This window comes from Rhinatrema bivittatum, chromosome 4 (genome assembly GCF_901001135.1).
Source record: "Rhinatrema bivittatum chromosome 4, aRhiBiv1.1, whole genome shotgun sequence".
Taxonomy (NCBI): Eukaryota; Metazoa; Chordata; class Amphibia; order Gymnophiona; family Rhinatrematidae; genus Rhinatrema; species Rhinatrema bivittatum.
Genome location: NC_042618.1, coordinates 236,305,269 through 236,326,309, shown reverse-complemented (window position 1 = coordinate 236,326,309; position 21,041 = coordinate 236,305,269). Strand labels below are relative to the sequence as shown.

The 21,041-nt window shown below is 47.8% G+C and overlaps 1 protein-coding gene across 4 annotated transcripts in view; it reads left to right on the top strand.

The window, feature by feature from the left end:
- The window catches only part of CCDC77 (coiled-coil domain containing 77), a 305,397-nt gene that overhangs the window by 162,970 nt on the left and 121,386 nt on the right, over nt 1–21,041 (top strand). For all 4 annotated transcript variants that reach the window (XM_029599936.1, XM_029599938.1, XM_029599937.1 and 1 more), the window contains exon 8: nt 13,160–13,308. In XM_029599936.1, the coding sequence (XP_029455796.1) occupies nt 13,160–13,308 (149 nt within the window). The remainder of the gene's footprint in view (nt 1–13,159; nt 13,309–21,041) is intronic.

Here is a 21,041-nt window from a genome sequence, read left to right as displayed (position 1 = left end):
CGCCCCTTTGAAATCATTCACAGTTTTGGTCTTCACCACTTCCTCCGGAAGGGCGTTCCAGGCATCCACCACCCTCTCCATGAAGAAATACTTCCTGACATTGGTTCTGAGTCTTCCTCCCTGGAGTTTTAAATCGTGACCCCTAGTTCTGCTGACTTTTTTCCAACGGAAAAGGTTTATCGTTGACTTTGGATCATTAAAACCTTTTAAGTATCTGAAAGTCTGTATCATATCACCCCTGCTCCTCCTTTCCTCCAGGGTATACATATTTAAGTTCTTCAATCTCTCCTCATAAGTCATTTGATGAAGACCATCCATCTTTTTGGTCGCCCTTCTCTGGACAGCCTCCATCCTGTCTCTGTTCCTTTGGATATACAGTCTCCAGAACTGAGCACAGTACTCCAGGTGAGGCCTCACCAAGGACCTGAAAAGGGGATAATCACCTCCCTTTTCTTTCTCGATATTCCTCTCTTTATGCAGCTCAACATTCTTCTGGCTTTAGCTATCGCCTTGTAACATTGTTTCACCGATTTCAGATCGTTAGACACAATCACCCCAAGGTCTCTCTCCTGCTCCATGCACATCAGCCTTTCACCCCCCATCAAATACATTTCTTTCAGATTTCCACACCCCATATGCATGACTCTGCATTTCTTGGCATTGAATCTCAGCTGCCATACCTTCGACCAGTCTTCCAGCTTCCTTAAATCCCGTCTCATTCTCTCCACTCCTTCCAGCGAGTCCACTCTGTTGCAGATCTTAGTATCATCTGCAAATAGACAAACCTTACCTTCTATCCAATCTGCGATGTCGCTCACGAAGATATTGAACAGGACCGGTCCCAACACCGACCCTTGCGGCACTCCATTCATCACTGCTCTCTCGTCCGAGTAAATTCCATTTACCATCACATATTGTTTTCTGTCCTTCAGAAAGGACAGAAAACAATATGTTGCTATCCAGGTCACCACCTTGGCACTTACTCCCAAGCTTCTCATTTTATTCACAAGCCTCCTGTGCGGGACCGTATCAAAAGCTTTGCTGAAATCCAAGTAGATGACATCGAGCGCTCTTCCTCGATCCAATTCCCTAGTCACCCAATCACAAGCAAAGCAAGATAAGAAGCTGCCAACACCCAAAGCAATGGAGTCGGTAGATTTAGTTCTGTTGGAACTGAAACAATTGAAAGACATGATTCAACTTAACATAGATGCAATGTCAGCTATCCGCGGAGATTTGCAGTCTATGGCGCAGCAGATGTCAACCTTTCAACTGAGGCTGGACGATGTAGAATCACAAACCTCTTTGTTGCTGCTGGCCACCGCTCCGCTTCCTCGCATTGTTCGCGATGTAGAGAGATTGCAACAAGACTTTGAGGATCTTTCCAACCGAAACCGCTGCAACAATATCTGAATCTTCGGTGTCCCTGAGGATGCCAAAGGAACTGACCTGATGGACTTTCTCTCAAATTTGGTGCCCTCCTGTTTGCAGGTAAAATTTGATCACCCGTTCGAAATTGAAAGGGCGCATAGAGTGCCGTCTCAGCCTCCTCGTAATACAAAATATCCCAGGCCTATAATATTCAAAGAACTGCGATCCCCTCAGGTGCTTACCACCCTCATGGCGGCTCGAAGTAAGTCTCCCATTAATTTTCAAGGCAATTCGCTTATTTTTGTACCAGACCTGGCAAAAACCACGGCCATTAGGAAGAAAGCCTTTTTGGCCTTGCGCCCTCTGCTACAAGCCTTAGGGGCGAAATATGGCCTATTATATCCAGCTCAAATGAAAGTTACCTGCCATAACCAAACTAAATTATTTCACCAGCCAGCAGAACTTGAAGAGTTCCTTTTGTCACAAGAACAAACACAGGGCATGATCACTTGAACATCTGATTACTTTTTAACATTCAAATAATGCGAACAGCGAGTTCCTAATTCCAATAGAGTTCGCTATTTTTAAGTGAGCCCCTTTTTTTACTTTTCTTTTCTCTTGCTGGCTGACACTTGTCTTGAGGAACTCCTTTTTCCCTGTGAGACAGCCACGACTAATTATTCCACAATATTTACCTTGTTGGGTTTTTTGCAATTGTCTGTTACACAAGTTGAGCTACGAGATTTTGCTAGCCACTGGCCCACCCTGAGGCTCTTTTTGGTGCATGGTGCCATTTTTGGCGCTATTTGGACTATTATGCTTGCTGTCTTGTGCACTTCCTAATTTTTGTTCTTTATTTTTCTTCTTCTTCATCTTTTTTTCTCTACCAAGACACTATAACTATGACCTCACCATGCTACTTCCTACAGCTATGCAGAGAGTGGAAGCCACTACCGATCATAATCATTCAACTGTCTTTTCCTAGCATGTAGCCAGATGGACTCAGAACAAGTGGGTATAGTGTGCTCGTGCTAGAAGTTGGAGACGGATCTGACGTCAGCAGGGGTACATATACCCCCACAGGAAGTGAGGCAATTCAGTAATTTCCGTCTCCAAAGCAGTTTGGAGAGCCTGCATGCTCGCTGAGTGTGTTTCCAATACTACTTTCTACTTTCTATATTCTACTTACTAAATTTCTACAGAACAACGAGCCCCGCACTCCTGCGGTGATACCCTCGGGTCCCTCCCCCAGTTGAGTTTCCCGGGGTGATTTCCGCGATCCCTCGGAGGTCTACGCCTCGGTCCGGTGGCCGAATCGCGGCAGGGATCTAGCCCCCGAGCGAGAAGGGCTCGGGCGTGGCTGAGAGGCGCCTCGGTCCCGGCGTGGACTTAGAGGCAGCGGGTGCATTTCCTCAAGCACGGCGGTGAAGGTATTTCCCCTCTCCCCCCGCAGCCGGAGACCGCCCGGGTTCCAGCCAGGAAGCGCCGAGGATCAGGTAAGGCGTATATCTCTTACTTTTGGTCTCCGAGGTACGAGGATCGGCGACGTTGCCTGCATGCGGCACGCCGTGGAGGTCGCCATTTTGTCGGCCTTGTTCAGGTATTGAGCGCCCATGATAGGCGCCTGTTGATGGGCATATATTGCTGACCGCATATTATTGAGCGCATATTGTATATTATTGCATGTATATTGCTGACCGCATATTATTGAGCGCATATTGTATATTACTGAGCGTATATTGCTCACCGCATATTATTGAGCGCGTATTATTGAGCGCGTATTGTATATTATTGAATGTATATTGCTGACCGCATATTATTGAGCGCATATTGTATATTATTGTGCGGATATTGCTGACCACATATTATTGAGCGCATATTGTATATTGTTGATCGCATATTGTTGAGCGCATATTATTGAGCGTATATTGCTGACCGCATATTATTGAGCGCATATTGTATATTATTGAGCGTATATTGCTCACCGCACATTATTGTGCGCATATTATTGTGTATATTGCTGACCGCATATTATTGAGAGCAGATTGTATATTATTGAGCGCATATTGCTCACCACATATTATTGAGCGCATATTATTGAGCGCATATTGTTAAGCGCATATTATTATTGAGCGATATTCTTGGCTGCATAAGCGCCGGCGCCCTGTATTCGCAAGCCACGATGGAACATTTAAACGCCCCGGCGTCTCCTGCGGTGGCACCTCCTGATTCCGGCGTGAAAGCTCTCGGCCTCTGCTCAGCATGCCAGCTTAGAGCCACGCAGAGCGAGGAGCCAGACTCCCTTTGTGCCCAATGTGAAGAGGCCGTGGGAGCCTCGGGCCAGGACCAGTCTCAACCGAGGTTTGTTGACAGTTCCCCAGGGGCCACCCCGGATCTAGCGGGCAGTCTCGAACATCCAGGAATACCGGGGGACCTGGTACCCCGACGGCTAGAGACCGCTTCCATTTCCTGGGTGGATTTATTTAAGGGGATCCATGCCTTTGTACAGATGCAGTCAGCTTCCCGTCCAGGCCCTGCGGCTGCTCCAGCTGACCCTGCCCCTGGAGCCTCTCGCCCTTACCGTGGGCACCCGCCTCCGGGCAGTCCAGCTCATGCGGACCCTGATGTCTCGGAGGACGAGTCCGAACCCCCCGAGAAGGGAGAACTTCCCTCGGGGATTGAGCCATATCGAACTATGAGGCGGTTCTTTCCCAAGGAAGATCTCTCCGACCTGGTATCTCAGTGCCTGACTGAGTTGGCTATTCCAGGCCCCAGCACTATGGAGGCAGCTACGCAGAACCCCGTGCTGGAAGGTCTTCGTCCTATAGCCCGCCATTTTCCCTTCCTGCAAGCAGCACAACAACTGATAGATTTGGAGTGGACTGCGCCAGCGGCCTCCTTCAAAGGGGTCGGGCCCTGACGGGCATGTACCCCCTGGACCCGGCAATCAAGGATATGCTGGCGTGCCCTCAGGTGGATGCCTTGGTTAGCGCTGTGGTCAAGCGCACTACCATTCCAGTTGAGGGGGGGGCGGCCCTCAAGGAGGCTCACGACCGGCGACTGGACGCCATCCTGAAACAGACCTTTGAGGTGGCAGCTCCATCTTTGCGGATCGCAACCTGTTGCACAGTGGTGACGCGTTCCTGTTTGTCACAGGTCAGGAACAATGCTCCGGCAGCGGACATGGAGTCCGCTCTCTCGTTCCTCATGGATGCTGCATCCGACCTAGTCCGTACAACAGCCAAGGGGGTCTCATCCTCAGTAGCAGCCAGGAGGCAGCTCTGGATACGGAACTGGTCAGCCGATGCTCCTTCTAAGACACACCTCACCAGAATGCCCTTTAAGGGCTCTCTCCTGTTCGGCAGCGACCTTGATAAACTGGCCAGCACATGGGGCACCTCTCCAGTACCTCGACTGCCGGAAGACAGGTTCAAAAGGAACCAGCGCGCCTTTCCAAGGCCAACCAGAGGCAGAAGCTACCAACGCTTTATTCCCTATAGGACTCGCTACCAGGCACCTCGTCCTCAGGCCAGAAACCAGGCCTTTCGGACCAAGCAGCACAAGAGGGGAGCCGGCTCGGGTTCAGGTCCCGGCCGCGCCTCCCAATGAGAATCAGCCGATCCATCCAGGGGACGGAGCCATAGGGGGCAGGTTAACCCTCTTCTACCCCAGATGGGTCGAGATAACGTCGGACCAGTGGGTCCTCGCCATCATCCGAGAGGGCTATTATCTGGACTTCCATCGCATCCCTCCAGACAGGTTTGTGGAATCCCAGTGTCCAATCCACAAGAAGGCAGCATTGGAAGCTACCCTGGCGAGGCTCCTGTCCTTGAAAGCCATAATACCAGTAGCTGCATGGGACATGGATTCTGGGCACTATTCCATTTATTTCATGGTATCCAAGAAAGAGGGCACTTTCCGGCCCGTATTGGACCTCAAGTCAGTCAACAGATACTTAAGGGTCCCGAGATTTCGCATGGAAACTCTGCGCTCAGTTAAGACCGCAGTACAGCCAGGGGAGTTCCTCACGGCCTTAGACTTGTCAGAAGCCTACCTGCATATCCCGATCCATCAGGATCATCAGCGCTATCTACGCTTCAAGGTTCTGGGATGACACTTCCAATTCCGGGCTTTGCCCTTCGGGTTAGCCACGGCGCCGCGGACCTTCACCAAGGTGATCGTAGTGGTAGCAGCGGCGCTCAGACGGGAAGGAATCCTTGTCCATCCCTACCTAGACGATTGGCTGATCAGGGCGAAATCACGAGAGGAGAGCCATCGGGCAACCAACCGAGTGATCGCTCTTCTGGAAAGCCTGGGATGGGTAGTCAACCTAAACAAGAGCTGCCTACAGCCTTCCCAAACACTGGAATACCTGGGAGTCCAGTTCGACACCCAGGCAGCAAAGTCAGTCTCACTACCAAGGGGAGGTTAAAACTCCAGACGCGTCTACGGTCCTTGATGGGAGCCAGTCGGCCCATAGCTTGGGATTATCTGCAGGTTCTCGATCTCATGGCATCCACCCTGGAAGTGGTACCCTGGGCAAGGGCCCATATGAGACCTCTACAACGCTCCCTGCTCTCTCGATGGAGCCCCCGCTTCTGGAATTACTCCGTGCATCTCCCTCTACCAGCCAGAGTGCGGACTCAGCTACGGTGGTGGTTGCAGTCCGTCCACACGAGCAGGGGGTCGAAGATGTCCTCCCCCACGTGGACTCTGCTCACCACAGATGCCAGCTTGAGCGGATGGGGAGCACACTGCGAAGAGCTCACTGCCCAAGGGCGGTGGAACAGAGAAGAGTCGGGGTGGAACATCAACCGACTAGAGGCACGGGCAGTCCGGTTAGCCTGCCTGCAATTTGCTCACAGACTGAGGAACAGAGCAGTCAGAGTGATGTCAGACAACGCCACCACGGTGGCATACATCAACCGACAGGGCGGAACCAGAAGTCAACAGGTATCCCTAGAGATAGCCCCGCTGATGGCTTGGGCAGAGGCAATCTCCAGGACATCTCCACCGTCCACATTGCCGGAAGGGACAACACCGCGGCAGATTTCCTCAGCAGGGAAAGCCTAAATCCGGGAGAATGGCAGCTGTCCCCCACAGCCTTCCAGATGATTGTGGATCAGTGGGGGACTCCAGACCTGGACCTACTAGCGGACAGGTCCAATGCTCAAGTACCCAGATACTTCAGCCGCAAGCGAGATCCGTTCGCTCACGGGATCGACGCCCTGGTTCAGCCATGGCCTCCAGGGACCCTGCTATACGCCTTTCCTCCGTGGCTCCTGCTGGGCGCCCTTATACACAAGATTCAGAGGCACAAGGGCCTAGTTCTTCTAGTGGCACCAGATTGGCCAAGAAGACCCTGGTACGTGGACATGAGAAGACTACTGGCAGGGAAGCCTCTTCCCCTGCCTCCGCTCAGGGACCTGCTACGTCAAGGTCTCATCCTTCACGAGGATCCGGCTCAATTCTCTCTTACGGTCTGGCCATTGAGAGGGCTAGACTGAAGAAAAGAGGTTACTCGGAGCCGGTGATAGATACACTCCTCCGAGCTCGCAAGTTTTCCACATCCCTCACCTACATAAGGATCTGGAGAGTATTTGAAGCCTGGTGCGACACTCATGGCACCAATCCTCACGCGACCACAATCCCTATTGTTCTGGATTTCCTGCAGGATGGGCTTCAGAAGGGTCTCTCTCTAAGCTCCATTAAGGTTCAGGTGGCTGCGCTGTCTTGCTACGGTCCCAGGAGGGAGGGCAAGACCATTGCCACGCACCCAGATGTTTCCCGCTTCCTGAAAGGAGTCAAGCACATTCGTCCGCCACTGAAGTGGCCAGTGCCCCTGTGGAACCTCAACCTTGTTTTGGATTTCCTCGCGGGATCCACCTTCAGACCCCTTCGGGGCCTGTCTCTCCGTTCTCTCACTTTGAAGATGGTGTTCTTGCTGGCTGTATGTTCAGCACGCCGCATTTCGGAACTACAAGTGCTGTCCTGCCATGATCCCTTTCTTAGAATCACTCCAAAGGCTATCCATCTTCGCACGGTTCCATCCTTCTTGCCTAAGGTAGTCTCACACTTTCACCTCAACCAGACCATATCCTTGCCAACCACGGCGGGTTTGAAGAAATCAGAAGAAGGGCGTTTGCTACGCCATCTCGACATCGGCAGATTGCTGCCCAGATATCTGGAAAAGACAGCGGCAAAAAACAAGGAGAAGCGGCCTCTCGGCCCACCATCGCCCGCTGGATTAAAGAAGTTATCAGAGCGGCCTACGTAGAGGCCGGGAAGTCACCACCTCTACAAGTCAAGGCTCATTCTACCAGAGCCCAAGCAGCATCTTGGGCAGAATCTAGGATGCTGTCACTCACAGAAATATGTAAAGCGGCGACATGGTCCTCCCTCCATACCTTCTCCAGGTTTTATCGTCTGGATGTCCAGGCCAGGGAGGACACAGCATTTGCGAGGGCGGTCCTACGTGGTCCTCAGGCAGCCTCCCGCCTGCTTCGGGAGTAGCTTTTGTACATCCCACTTGTTCTGAGTCCATCTGGCTACACGCTAGGAAATGTTGAGATTACTTACCTGATAATCTCGTTTTCCTTAGTGTAGACAGATGGACTCAGCATCCCGCCCGGCTGCCGGTATACATGGGTTTCACCGATTCACGGTAGGCCATGTCATTTTCTTACATACGAGCATCCCCTTCGCCAGGTGTCGACGCCTTCCGGTTGGGAACGCTGGCGGTCTCCAGCTACTGTCAATCGGTCAGGGGAATCCTGTTTCACTAATTTATTGATCGTCAGTACACATATATCCATAACAGCTTTGCAAGGAAGATTACTGAATTGCCTCACTTCCTGTGGGGGTATATGTACCCGTGCTGACGTCAGATCCGTCTCCAACTGCTAGCACGAGCACACTATACCCACTTGTTCTGAGTCCATCTGTCTACACTAAGGAAAACGAGATTATCAAGTATGTAATCTCAACATTACTTTTCTATCATGGCGTCAAACATTAGCTCCATTACGACGGTTTCCCTGAATGTCAATGGCCTTTCACACCCCATCAAGCGTAAGAAAATACTGACTTATCTGCAATCTCTTCATACGGACATCACCTTTATCCAAGAAACCCATCTCTCTTCATCTGAATCGTTTAAATTAAAACAACAATGGGTAGGCCAAGTTCTGTACAGCCCTGCTCTATACAAGAAGAGAGGAGTAGCTATTCTACTTCATAAAGGTCTGGGAGCTCAGATAACTCAACATACTGCAGGTCTGGATGGCCGGTGGATCTTGGCACAGAATCCTTTAACCTTCTCAATCTATATGCTCCAGACGCAGATGACCCTGATTTCTTTCATACAGTTTTTGCACAACTACTGGTTACAGATTCTTCAAATCACATCATTGGAGGAGATTTTAATCAACCATTGGATCCTTTTTTAGATTAAAAAAAATCCACCATCAGGCGTTCTATCTCTAAATCCTGCAAAGCCTTACATCATCTTACCACATCTCTTGGCCTGTCTGACCCTTGGCGAATACTACACCCCACAGACAAAGATTTTACATTCTATTCCTTTCCACACTCATCATACTCTCATTTCCTCATTTCCCATAAGATGGTCCCCTTGTTACAGTCTGCTACTATTTGTCCCATCTTGATATCAGACCACGCGGCAGTGACGCTTACGTATCAGCTTCATTCCCCCAATACAAGTTGCTTCAACTCAACCTTGCTGGCTGATACATCCTTTATGGAAACTCTCAGGATCAAAATCTCAGAATATTTCCTATTTAACAATACCCCTGATATTTCGGAAGCTTCGATATGGGCGGCTTTTAAAGCTACCATAAGGGTTGATGACATTAGCTATATTATACAACAAAGGAAAACCCAAAGAACTGCTTTAAATGCTCTCCAGGTGGAAGTTACTCGCCTCGAAAAATCTCATATGGCATCCCCAACGCCAAGTTCTATGAACGGTCTACTTAAGGCCCGATACCATTATAATCAACTATTGAGTACACAAATTTAAGCCTTCATATCTTAAAAAACGGAAAGAGAAAAAGCATATAGTCAAAGTTTCGTCTCCCTCTGGTTAAATTCTAACCTCAGATGAAGAAATCCTACAAGCCTTCTGAGACTTCTATGTTAACTTGTACCTGTCAGAAACTGCAGCATCTAGTAATGTTATCAGTCAGTTTTTATCGAAACTCTCTCATCCCTCTCTCAACGGGGCTCAAAAAGCTTTACTGGATAATCCCATCTCTCCAGAAGAAATAAGTTTGGCCATCTCGATTCTCTCTAGTGGAAAGGCACCTGGCCCCGATGGCTTCACATCTGACTTTTACCATGCCTTTAAGAAAGATCTCACTCCACATCTGCATGTTTTTCCTCCTCAGTGCTCTCCCAATCCAATGCAGCCTCCGTCTTCACCGAAGCTTGCATAGTGGTGCTTCCAGTGCCAGGTAGAGATGACACATATGTATCTAACTATAGGCCCATTTCATTGTTGAATACGGATTATAAAATTTTTGCAAACATTTTGGCCACTAGGCTCTCCCAGCTTATGTGCTCTCTCATCCATTCTGACAATCGGGATTTATTAAAAATCGACTTATTGTTAATAATACCCGCCTCTTTTTCCATATTCAAGAACATGTTCTTTCAATTAAGTCACCTGTGGTTGCCCTTTCCTTAGACGCGGAAAAAGCCTTCGATTGTGTCAAATGGAATTTTCTGTTTGACATGCTTCGTTGGTTTGGCTTTGGCCCCAATTTTTTGTCCTGGATACAGTTTCTTTACCATTCCCCGTCAGCATTCCTATATATCAACAATCGTGCCACTAACTCTTTTTCTTTGTTTAGAGGTACGCGGCAAGGCTGCCCTCTCTCGCTGCTACTATGTAACCTGGCTTTGGAACCACTACTTCTAGCTATCAGGCAAGAGAATGCAATAGGAGGAGTGACTATGGGTCCAGATACCTATAAACTGTCTGCATGCACTGATGATCTCCTTTTCTTAACTAATCCTGAATCGTTACTCTCTCACTTATTTGCTTTAATATCTTCTTACTCTCATATTTCTGACTATCAAATAAATTGGCATAAAACTGAGATGCTCCCCTTAAACCCCTTGGGGGCTTTAGTAGACCTCTCTCGTTACCCTATACAAAAGGTGGCCCAAGCCCTTAAATATCTGGGTATAAGATTCTACATGGATAGCTTGACCACGATTACTCAGTGTGAATTGACTGTACTGCAACAGTTGCACGATGCCTCATTACAATGGTCTCCTCTACATCTAACCTGGTGGGGAAGACTTGATACCATCAAAATGGTTCTTACTCCTAGGGTAAACTATGTTCTGTCCATGATTCCTATCTTTCTCTCTAGAGATTTTTACCAACAAGTGGGCAGACTTTTAAGGTGCTTCTTGTGGCGCAACAAGGCTCTTGTATCGCATTATCTAAGTTAAAGGCGGGGAAAAAGAATGGTGGGGTCAATTTTCCAGATTTTTATCTATACCACCTTTATATACACTGGAATACATCAACTGAACACCCTCGCTGGTTATCTATTGAACAACAACTCCTTCTCCCTTACCCGTCTGAAAGTTTTCCAGGTATGTCGCTTATTCCCAGGCATGCTTCCAACTCTATCTTGCAGTGCTTGCACTGGGCATTTTCAGAGTTTGACCACAATCGTCTGCCTAATACCTGCCCGTGGCGAGCGTCTAAGTTTACCCCACTATGGCATAACCCTATGATAACTCTATTGGCCGATATGGCAGCGTAAAGGAATTTGGCTCTTCTCATCTGTAATACAGGATAACGCCCTGCTCTCTTTTGTTACATTAAGAGAAAAGTTCTACTTACATACATCTCAGTTTTATGCCTGGCTACAACTCCGTAGCACGCTACAAACTATCTCTCTGCCTAATATATCTAGTGATAACCTGCCTTTTATTTTTACTATTTATCAGGAATATGGCTCTCTAGGATATCTGGCCTCTAGGTTATACAAGTTTCTTAAATCTCTCTCTCCTTCGTGGCATATACAAGACCTATATCCGTTGTGGCTATCTGAATTTACCAATGTATCTAGCCCAGTAAAATGGGACTATTTTTGGAATGTATCTACGCATTTCACTATCTTCCAGCCTAACCCAGACTTCTTTCTTTGTGTTCCGTAGAGCGGTTTGGACTCCATGGAAATTACACCGAGCGGGTTTGCTTAACTCGCATGCTTGTTGGTCCTGCCTAGCTACTAAGGCCACCCTATCACATATGCTGTTCTCCTGCCCCTATGTACACACATTTTGGCAACAAATCTGGACCATTATCTCAGCAATAATTGGTCTTGCCCAACCTGTAACTTATTCTATAGTTATACTCCGTGGGGCGAATCAGTCTTTAGGTCTTCCACTTACCCATCTTAAACTTTTAGATTTTTTTAACAACAGTAGCTGAGCATAACATCCTGGCTAACTGGAAGCATAGTGATCTGCTTTCTGCACACTTATGGTGGAACTCCATCTGTTTGTACAGTAAATACAAAAAAGCAATGGCGATTAAATTCAATAAAATGACATCCTGGGCGCAGGTGTGGAAGCCTCTTGTAATATACATTGATTCATTGTAATAAATGTTTGTTTAGATCGGCAGCCAGCTCTTACTCTTTGCTCTAACTCTTTAATTCTTCTTTCTCTTTCTTCCTTCTCCCTTTCTCCTCATCTAATAACATACAATTTTTCTCTGGTTTTTTTATGATGTGTTAAACCATGTGCACCTTGATACCATTTCTGTACCTATCTTTTGATTTCTCAATAAAAATAATTAAACATAAAATGTAATTACTTAAAGACTGTCATGTAAATTGTGTTATTTTGACCAATATAAAGTTTGCAGAATTTTAAATCTTTTTGCGCAGAATTCCCCCAGGAGTAAAGGATATAAATCAGTTGAATTCGGTCCCAGAGATTGGCTTCTAAAATAATCAGTGGTCTTCTTTCTGAAGTATATGGTGATAGACTTAAAGATCTAAACGTATATCCTAGACTGAGGAAAGGTGAGTTCAGGGAAATATGATGAGACATTTACATATCTCAAAGGTTGCCATACCCAATAGGCTAGCCCCTTTCAGTGGAAAGGAGGCTCTAGAACAAGGGATTATGGGATGTGTGAAACGGGGGTAGACTCGCGTAATCTTAGGTCAGTATTTCTTTATAGAGAGAGTAGTTGATGAATGGAATGGCCTCTCACTGGAGGTAGTGAAGAGAAAAACTGTATTTATTCATGGAGGCATTTAGATGAATTGGAAGTTACTGTTTAAAATTGAATAGTGTATTTTATATGATTTTAGTTAATATGATTGTTTTTATGAATTTGTGAAAATTGATGGTCTATGCATTAACTGTATACCACTTAATACAATAACATTAAAATTTGTGGTTTACAAATTTTAATAAATTTTGAATTCAAGAAAGCATTGGATAAATACAGGGGTTTTCTGAGGGAGTGATGGGAATAATAAGGGCTACATAAATTGGACAGATGGGCAGTCTAGATGGGCTATGTGGTCATTTTCTGCCATCGTGTTCCTATAAAGAATGTTTGAGAGAGAAACTGATATGAAACTGGTGGAAATGAGTAGGAATATTCTTGTGACCCATTCAGACTAGTACGATGTCAGTCTGCAGAGTGGTAATTCTAGTGTTTCAAGAGAAGGAAGTATCATCTCTTCTCTGAGCTTACCAGTGCTTGATTGTTTTCAATTCCCAGGTGGAGGCACTCCAGGCCCAGTTAGAGGAACAGACACGTTTATCTAAGGAACAGCTTGAGGGACTCCTGGAGGACAGACGTATTCGTGTTGAAGAGACAAAAGCTCAGCATCAGAAAGACCAGGAGAGAATCAAAACCCTCACAGATAAGTGAGTACACGAAGGGATAGATAATTAACTACCCGTAGTCTAAGTAAACCATGTAAGTAGGTTTTACCCAGTGTGGTTTGCCAATATAAAGCAAAACTATGTGGATAGTTTGATTATTGTCCCACAAATTTGTCTCTCTCACTAAATTGACATAGTCCCTTCAAAGACAGCTTTCTAAAACCAGTTTCCATCATATTAAGAAAGAATGCCAATTCCAGTAACTTCACTGTACGTGTGTGCGACACTGTACGTGTGTGCGACACGTACAGACTGGATGGGCCGTTTGGTCTTCTTCTGCCGTCATTTCTATGTTTCTATACGTGACTTACTGTTTACAAATGAATGGTATGCAGTCTATGTATCCACTAATGAACAACAATTGATCACAGTTCATTGCTCATATGTTGAATGACATTTCTATAAAGAGACCATATGTTGTATTTTCCACACTCCATCTGTGCAATATATGAATTTTATTTGATATAACAAAGCCCCTGATGCAGCCCCTTTGACAGAGGGCGAAACTCAGCCTGAGTCGGGCGTTTTTAAGATTTTAAGTCTCCAATAAAGGATTGAATTTTGGACATCTTGGCTTCTGATCCTCATTTTGTTGCCCCCACGGCTTTGTTAGATAGCCTTCCTTGCTGCTTTCTTAACCCAAAAGAGGCTTGGACAAGTTTCTGAAGGAAAAGTCCATAAACAGTTATTAGCCAGGTAGACTTGGGAAAGCCAGCGCTTATCTCTGGGAATGAGATATAAAAAAATAGATCAATTATTGGGGTTCTGCTGGCCACTGTCAGATACAGAATGCTGGGCTTGATGGACTTTGGATTGACCCTGCATGTCACTTCTTATGTTCTTAGTTTGTTGAAGAGTTGAAGTTGGACCAAACCTGTTGTACCTTTACTATTTTGCTAAAAATTTCAGAAAAATAATTGCAGAAAGATTGCCTATTTCTAGAACTGTTTGATAAATCAGCAACAATTTTTAAAAGTTGATAGGACAGTTTTCCACCTACTTCACCTTATTTATATATAATTCCTTTTTTTTTTCTTGTTTAATCTGGAACCTTGGGGACCACTATAAACTATATATTGACAATATCCAGTTTCTGTTCCTATTGAAATCTTCGAGAACTGACTACTCAGTTAGCTCTCTGTGTCTGTCCACTATTCATTGCTGGCTTTGTCATAACAGGTTAATGCTAAATGTTGACGACAAGTCCAAAATCATTATTTTATCGTGGTTTTCCACAGAAAATATACCATCAAGTCTGGTATTTGACAATCAGCACATTCCCATTCTTTCTGAAGGAAAAGGGAGGCGTAATTCTTGATCCAGCTCTTTCCTTTAAATCTTACATTAAGCCTTTTTGCTAAGCTATGTCTATTACAACACCTATAGCCACTTCTTAATAATTCTGATTTCCATACCATTCTCCAATCGCTGTTATTTTCTGGATTAAATTACTGCAACTCTCTATTTATTGGTTTGCCTATCTATACCCTTAAGTCCATGCAAATTGTTTAGAATTCCTCTGCTCGATTGTTCATTGGCTCAAAAATTCACAATCACATAACTCCTGTTCTACACTTACTGCATTGGCTCAAAATGGCTGTTATCCACAATCTCCTGTCTAGTGTCTCATCCCCATGGATTGCTGCCATACTGCAAGTTTACATTCCATCACGTAACCTTAGGTCATCTAAGCAGCACTCATTAAAGGTTCTTTTCTTTAGAATAGTACATTTAGAAGAAACCAGAAAAAGGGCCGCCTCAACCACAGGCCGAATGTTATGGAATTCATGTCCTTTGTTTATACAAAGGCTGTCATGCCCCACTGGATATGATGGAAAAGCTTTTTGCCAGAAAGTCTGATCCATTTACTCCGGCATCAGGGGACGTCGACATCCCCCTTCAGTGTGCCTCTCTCGTGAGAGGGGAGCCGGCGATAGGCCATCTACGGTGTTGTCGCACTCAAGGACATCAGGATCTTCACCTTCTTCCATTCCGGGGAAAGACCAGGCTGAGCACTGAGGGAAGTCCCACAAGCATCATCACCAGTTGCCATCGGCACATCGATCCGGGACAGGTGCAGCATCGGCGGCCACCGTGCCACCACCGAAGTGACCCCATAAGGAAGAGGCACCATCCTCTATCAGACCCGGGAGTCCAAGGGGTTCCCCACCGGTTGCGGTGCTGGACACCAAGCCTCTTCGGGGCTCCAAGGAGGCTCTGGTGTGACGCCTCCTCCGCTATCCGTCTTAACTACAATGGACTTTCAGGATGAGTTGGATTGCAGGGTTCAGCAGGCAGTGCACCGAGCCCTGAGGGGTATCAAGCTGCCGTTGGCACTGATCTCCATGCCGGTGTTGGAGCCTGCGCCATCTCTCTTGGCGCCCCTGCTAGAGCATCTAGACGTTCTTCTGGGCGTACCTCTGATCAAGCTGGTGCCCAGGGACCATCGGTTCCCCAGAGGCCACTGATGCCCCCCTCCGGAACAATTCCCATTATCGGGTCCGAGGAGGAGGAAGAATCCATGTGGCCAATGGTGCCCTCGGGGCCCTTAGTACTGCAGCCGGGGTTCCCTGATCTCGTTCCCGGACCACCGGGGATCTCGGGGCCATCAATGCCCATGGTGCCCTCAATGCCAAAACCGAGTGGTTTGGGCAGGGACCTTCCATGCTAATCCCCAAAGGACCTTAGCGAGGAGGAGCCCCTGTATGATCCCTGGGCAGATGACACATCAGTCTTCCTCGGAACATCCAGACGACCTTCCTTCTGAGCCGTCTCCGCCGAATGAGAGGCGTCTGTCTCCCCCCGGAGGATCTTTCCTTTGTGGGCTTTGTCTGGGCTATGGCCGAGGCCATTCCCGTTCCAGCTCCTCAATGAAGAGGACACTTGGCACAAAATGCTGGAGGTCCTCTAGTTTGTTGATGCCCCAAAGGAAATAGTAGCTGTCCCAGCCCATGAGATCTTCAAGGAACTTCTTAGGATCTGGGAGCACCCTGTGTCCGTTCCTTCAGTCAGTCGGAAGGCGACACCAATTACCTGGTGCAACAAGCCTTGGGCTTTGAAAGGTTCTACCTCCCGCACCAGTCTGTGGTGGTGGATTCTGCCCTCAAGAAGGCCAAGCGCTCTCACACCCATGCCTCTGCCCTGCCAGGTCGAGAACACAGGGCCATAGATGCCCTGGGTAGGAAGGTCTTTCAGGGTGCTATTCTCATCACCTATATTGCGTCCTACCCAACTGTATATGACCCAATACCACCGGAACCTGTGGAAACACGTCTAGGAATTGTCAGAGCACCTGCGCCAGCAGGAGCAGGTTGCTTTCATAGTTGTAGTGCAGCAAGGCCTGGAGACAGGCAACAGGCGGATTTACCCTGCAGAGGGGAGAATCTCTTCGGAGATAAAGTTAGTGATGCAGTGGTCCAGTTAAAAGAACACCACAAGACCCTGCAACACTTCTCATTGGGTACCTCAGATCTTCCGTCCTCGATCAGGAAATCCTTCTGACAGGGCTCCAAGAAGTCCTTTTATCACCAGAGAAAGTACTACTCTCCTTCCTCATGGACACGCATGTCACGTGCCAGCTCTCAGGGTCGCTCACGTCAACAACAGACCCTCAGGCCTCAGTCTGCCCCCCAGCAAAGCCGGGGTTTTGACTGCAGACGAGGGAGCATGTGCCAGTTTGCCGTACCCTCTGCCCCCGCCCCCCATTTGGGGGCCACCTACGTCTATTTGCGGACCCCTGGCCCAGCATTATGTCAGATCAGTGGGTTCGCGCTATCATTCGCCAAGGGTACCAGCTGAACTTCAGGGTTGTCCCCACGGACTCTCTCCCATGTCCATCGTGGGGTTTGTCCTCAAATCAGGAAGTGCTTATGACAAGAGTTCTTCGCCCTACTAATGGTGGGGGCGGTCGAAACAGTCCCCCCTCACCAGCGGGGCCAGGGGTTCTACTCTCAGTACTTCCTCATACTAAGGAAAACAAGGGGCCTGCACCTTATTCTCGATCTGAATGCCTTGAACAAGTTTCTTCAAAGAGAAAAGTTCAAGGTGATCTCTTTGAGCACCCTGATCCCTCTCCTGCAAAAAGGAGACTGGCTCTGCTCCCTCAACCTAAAGGATGCCTACGCTCACATCGAGGTCTTCCCCAGCCACAGGAAGTATCTCCACTTTCTAGAGGGCAAAGAGCATTTCCAATACTGTGTGTTGCCCTTCGGCCCCATGGGTCTTCCCCAAGTGCCTGGATGATTGGTTAAGCAGATGCAGCACCCAGCAGGAGGCGTTCCGCTCCCTGACGCTAACTGCTTGTGGGCTCCAGTCTCTGGGGTTTGTCATCAACTACCCCAAGTCCCATTTCAGCCCATCTCCACATCTGGGCTTTATTGGAGCCAGACTGGATACGGTTCAGGCCAAGGTGTTGCTGCCCCACGGCCGAGCGCTTGCCCTGGCGTCACTGCCGGGTTTGGTCCGTCGCATTCATCAGGTTTCCGCTCTCCTGTTGCTCCGTCTTCTGGGTCACATGCCTGCATCTGTCTATTCGCCCGCTTGTGTATGCGCAGTGCTTAATGGACCCTGCAGGCAGCCCAGGACCTCAACACATGTGTCTGCATCACACAGCCTCTTCAGGGCTCCCTCTCTTGGTGGGAAAATCTTTCCACTCTGGAGCAGGGACTTCCATTTCAAGCTCTCCCGCACCAGATTTGTCCACACCACCAATGCATCCACCCTGGGTTGGGGGGCCCATTTGGACAGCCTCCATACACAGGGTCAATGGATGGTACAGGAAGCTCGCTGCCAGGTCAACTTCCTGGAGCTCCGAGCAATCCATTACACTCTCTGGGTGTTTCGGGACTGTTTGTCCCACAGAGCTGTCCTGATCCAAATGGACAATCAGGTTGCAATGTGGTACATCAACAAACAGGGAGGCATGGGCTACTTCAACCTTTGTCAGGAGGCAGTACAGATGTGGTCCTGGGCCCTATCCCAAGGCATGCTTTTACGAGCGATTTACCTGGCTGGGATGGAAAATGTGGTGGCGGACCACCTTGAGTTGGACGTTTCGACGACACAAGTTGTCGCTGGACCCCTCGGTAGTGGACCAAATTTTCTGCCTGTGGGGAACCCCAGATGTGGATCTCTTTGTCTCCCTCTTGCAACAGCAAAATGAGCCACTTCTGGTTCCTGTTGCGATCGTCGGTCTTCGACGGCTTTGCCCCGCCTACCTCTCACTACTTGCAGCTCTTCCTGCTCACCTCGGACTACTGGCTGCCGCGGCGTCTGTTTGCCGTCCTCTCCGGCGTCCCCGGACCGGCTTTGGTGCTGCCTCCTGCCATGCTCCTCCAAGGTACCTTAGGGCACGCATGCCACCCTCATCTTTATTTCCACGTTGGCGCGAACCTCAGGGGCGTCCCCCTGATCTGACGTCACGCTGCCCGGATATTTAAGCCTACAGTATTTGCTAGCTCATCGAGTTAGCAACGGTAACTCTACGGATGGGATTCGCTCTCCGTACCGAAGCTGCTCTGCCACTCCAGCTCTATCTGGAAGTCTTACACCCTTCGGGGTTGCTAATGGGGTACCTGCTCCTCGGGGGGCCTCTTCTACTTTTTTCAGGTGCTATCAGGAAACCGGTACTCGCTCCTTGAGGGCCCATGTTCCCTGAGTCGCTGCCTGCATCTTCAAACCTTTCTACTTGGCGGACTTCACTAACAGTTTCCGTCTGTCAGTACAACTACCATCTATTCCACAGTACTGCTTCACTGGAATCAGGTACTCGCTCCTCAAGGGCCTGCCCTCTGTTCCTGTGCCAGACCTCTCGTCTAGTGGAATCTCTGTTACTGCTACATAAGTACAATACAGCTGAGTCTCTCTGCTCTAAGGGATCAGGTACTCGCTTCTTGAGGGCTTGCTCTCCCTGTCTCTGAGCTTCTCCTAATTCTACCTGGGACTCTGAATGCTTCTTATTGTGTACTCATAACTCTCAGTCTCTTTCCACTACAGCAAAGCCTAGCAGAGGATTTGCTGTTCCAGTGTTCTGTGGGAGACCTGCCCAGCCGGGCTTAACATCCACTACTCACTACTGCCACCTCTGGTGGTTTCCAAAACTGTTTAATAAAAGATTCAAATCTGTGTTTGTGTGTCCAGAGTCTAGCCCAGGGGTCGGGAACCTTTTTGGCTGAGAGAGCCATGAACGCCACATATTTTAAAATGTAATTCCGTGAGAGCCATACTTACTACAACCCCCTACTCTCCTGACGCCCCCAAGACCTGCCAAATTAATTTATTACAACCCCCCCCCAAGACCTGCCAAAAGTCCCTGGTGATCCAGCGGGGGTCCAGGGCTCGCAGACAAATCTTTAATAAAAAAGTAAAAATCTAATAAACCCCCCCCCCCCACCCTCCTGGCGCCCCCAAGACCTGCCAAAAGTCCCTGGTGATCCAGTGGGGGTCCAGGAGCGATCTCCTGGACTTGGGCTGTCGGTTGCCAGTAGTCAAAATGGCGCTGACGGCCCTTTGCCCTCACTATGTCACTGGGGTTGACCAATGGCGGCGGTAGCCCCTGTGACATAGTAAGGGCAAAGGGCCGTCGACGCCATTTTGATTACTGGCAGCCGACGGCCCTTTGCCCTTACTATGTCACAGGGGCTACCGCCACCATTGGTCGACCCCAGTGACATAGTGAGGGCAAAGGGCCGTTGGCGCCATTTTGACTACTGGCAGCCGACAGCCCAAGTCCAGGAGATCGCTCCTGGACCCCCACTGGACCACCAGGGACGTTTGGCAGGTCTTGGGGGGGGTCAGGAGGGTGGGGGTGTAGTAAATTAATTTTGGAGGCCTTGGGGGGGCATCAGGAGGGTGGGGGATTTTGTTAGATTTTTACTTTTTTATTAAAGATTTGTCTGCGGACCAGATGCAGCCATCAAAAGAGCCATATCTGGCTCCCGAGCCATAGGTTCCTGACCCCTGGTCTAGCCTGACACTGTGGTCCCTCATGGGACTGCCCCCTGTGGGGCGTGGTCAGCTGCCACAGTGTCCAAGGATCCACCCAAACATCAATAACCATAACACTTCCTGTACAGGAGCAATAGGAAGCCAGCCTCGGATGCCTTTGCCCACGGTTATCTGTTTCTTATACATATGGATTCTTGATATTTTGTAATATATTTTTTTCTCTTTCATATAATTTTTCTGCAATTGATAGCCTAGTTTTAGCGTTTATTTTTTCATCTCTCTAGCAATAGTAACTTTGCCTAATGATCAGGCACTACTCCTAAGGGTCAATAAGAGTACTTGATTCCAGATAAGGTATTTATTTGCCTCCTCGCCGTCTGATTAGAAATAATAATTTTATGAATTATCCACTATTTATAAAATAATTTGTGTCGATTTCTTATACATGTAAAAATGACATAATATAGTAACAAGAGGTTATCAATGTATTTTTATGTATATATTTATTGATTACTGTATAATATTTATCACATAGTAATATCTTTTACATTTTTTACATATTAATGATTTAATCAGTGTATTCTGTTTCCTTGTGTGCGTATTTTTATTATTTTATATCTATATGCTTATCATCCTGTGTCTGAGTTTTGTCATATATTTTCATGTATTTATTTTTTTATTCATTTATTCTTTTTATTCTCATGTTTTAGCCCCTGACGCAGCCAATGTGCAAAACTCAGCCAGAATTGAGCTCTTTTAACTACTACAAT